Source organism: Etheostoma spectabile, chromosome 15 (assembly GCF_008692095.1).
Source record: "Etheostoma spectabile isolate EspeVRDwgs_2016 chromosome 15, UIUC_Espe_1.0, whole genome shotgun sequence".
NCBI lineage: Eukaryota > Metazoa > Chordata > Actinopteri > Perciformes > Percidae > Etheostoma > Etheostoma spectabile.
The window spans coordinates 5,505,045-5,506,814 of record NC_045747.1 but is presented as its reverse complement, the minus strand read 5'-3'; the positions used below and the strand labels follow the sequence as shown (position 1 = coordinate 5,506,814).

Here is a 1,770-nt window from a genome sequence, read left to right as displayed (position 1 = left end):
GGAATATGACTCCAACGAACAAATTAGGGGTTCTGCAAGGACACCAAGCTATGATTTATAGTATACACAGAAATCAGATATCTGGAGATACTGTGTTCCCATAAAATTAAATTGGACATAAATTAAAAATGAAATAAAAGCTCTCCATATACCATTCTAGATAATTCCAGGGATACAAATATTAGGCATTAGGGGTGAACAGAGGTGACTTAAAACATATCTCTGAGTAATGCAAGGCACGTTAAATGTCAACAAGATTTTAATAATAGACTCATTCAAACGACATTCAATATGTTTGGGATCTCTGAACTATGAAACTAGGGAATCCTTGACTATTTTCCTCCTGTATGACGTCTGGTCTGATGTTGGAGACCCTGTTGAAATCACTGGCAAGCTCAGTTCAGACTTGATGCTCCATTAATGAGGTGCTGTACTGTGTAGTCCCGAGAGAGAGAGAGAGAGAGAGAGAGAGAGAGAGAGAGAGAGAGAGAGAGAGAGAGAGAGAAAGAGAGAACAGACACAGTGTTTTCCTGCACCAGCCTCCTCAGGTTCGTGTGTCGCACACCGCCACTGCTGCTGACAAAAACAAACGGGCTGCACAGTGGTTCAGTTTTTTGTTGACATTCAGCTATATCACCAAATGTGACCCAAACCTCCATATAAGCTCTGTGGCTTTTTCATTTAAAATCTTGACACTGTTCTTTAGTTGTAGTAGCCTATAATTTTTCATCAGTGTGGAACATGTACCTTCTGTGGAAACAAATCTCCCTCTGGGATAATAAAGACTATCTATCCTTACAGCATGCTACTGATCATAATTTCCATTTACATACCTTACAACAAGGTTATTTATAGGCTATCGCAGTCAGAGAAACAGGGAAACATAAACATGTGTTTTGGTTAACTAAAAAATACTTTATTGTTTGAATTTATATAACTGAATGATCCCATCTTCATACATCATGACTAATTGTTTCATATGTTAATTTAAAAAAAATAGTAACCTTCCAAAAATTCTTGCCCTAATTTTATTTTGCCGCTCAAATATTTTGGGTCATAAAACAGCTGCATGTCATCAGAAAAGATTCACTAACATCACCTCTGTTTCAAAAGTCACCTCTGCTGGGAAAGTAAATATTGTATTATGCTACATCTAGTGGTACAATATGTAAATAACAGTGTTTATAACTTATGCAACACGCTGAATAATTTAAGGAAAACACAGGCATTGTGTCTATAAGTACACAATGTATATTACACTGTGCAATGTACTGTTGACCAAAATATACATACAATTTCTTTTTGATTATTGTGTTATTTGTTAATCTTTTTGAAATGTTATCTAAAAACAGTTTGTTGCTCCCTCTAGTGGTATTCTGATGCTTTTTCTCTCTCCCTCTCTTACACACATATACATATTTTCTAAAGCACATTAACAACAACAACAAATCAACTTTTTACACAGTAAAAAAACAGTTAGCCTACATATAATATAACACATATTGTGTAATAACAAATGTTTCATGTAACAGACATGATGTATAATAAATTCTGCAGCAGTTTTACTCTGAAACACATAATCCACCTTCTCATCTTGTTTGGATCAGAATGACTTAAACAACTTCATTCTTTCTTGGACAGAGAGGCCTTCTTTTAAACTCTGCAAGCCAAACACACATACAAAAATGAAAATAACAGAAAGAGGAAAAGTTCTTAATCTCCATTTAGTATGATTGTAACACTTTTCTGTGAAAGGGTTTAAAATGGTTC

The 1,770-nt window shown here is 34.9% G+C and overlaps 1 protein-coding gene across 2 annotated transcripts in view; it reads right to left on the bottom strand.

Moving 5' to 3' along the window:
• Window positions 1–1,444: 1,444 nt before the first annotated feature.
• LOC116703728 (trichohyalin) overlaps window positions 1,445–1,770 on the bottom strand; it is a 14,489-nt gene continuing 14,163 nt past the window's right edge. For both annotated transcript variants that reach the window (XM_032538660.1, XM_032538658.1), the window contains one exon: window positions 1,445–1,660. In XM_032538660.1, the coding sequence (XP_032394551.1) occupies window positions 1,604–1,660 (57 nt within the window). In that variant the 3' untranslated portion in view covers window positions 1,445–1,603. The remainder of the gene's footprint in view (window positions 1,661–1,770) is intronic.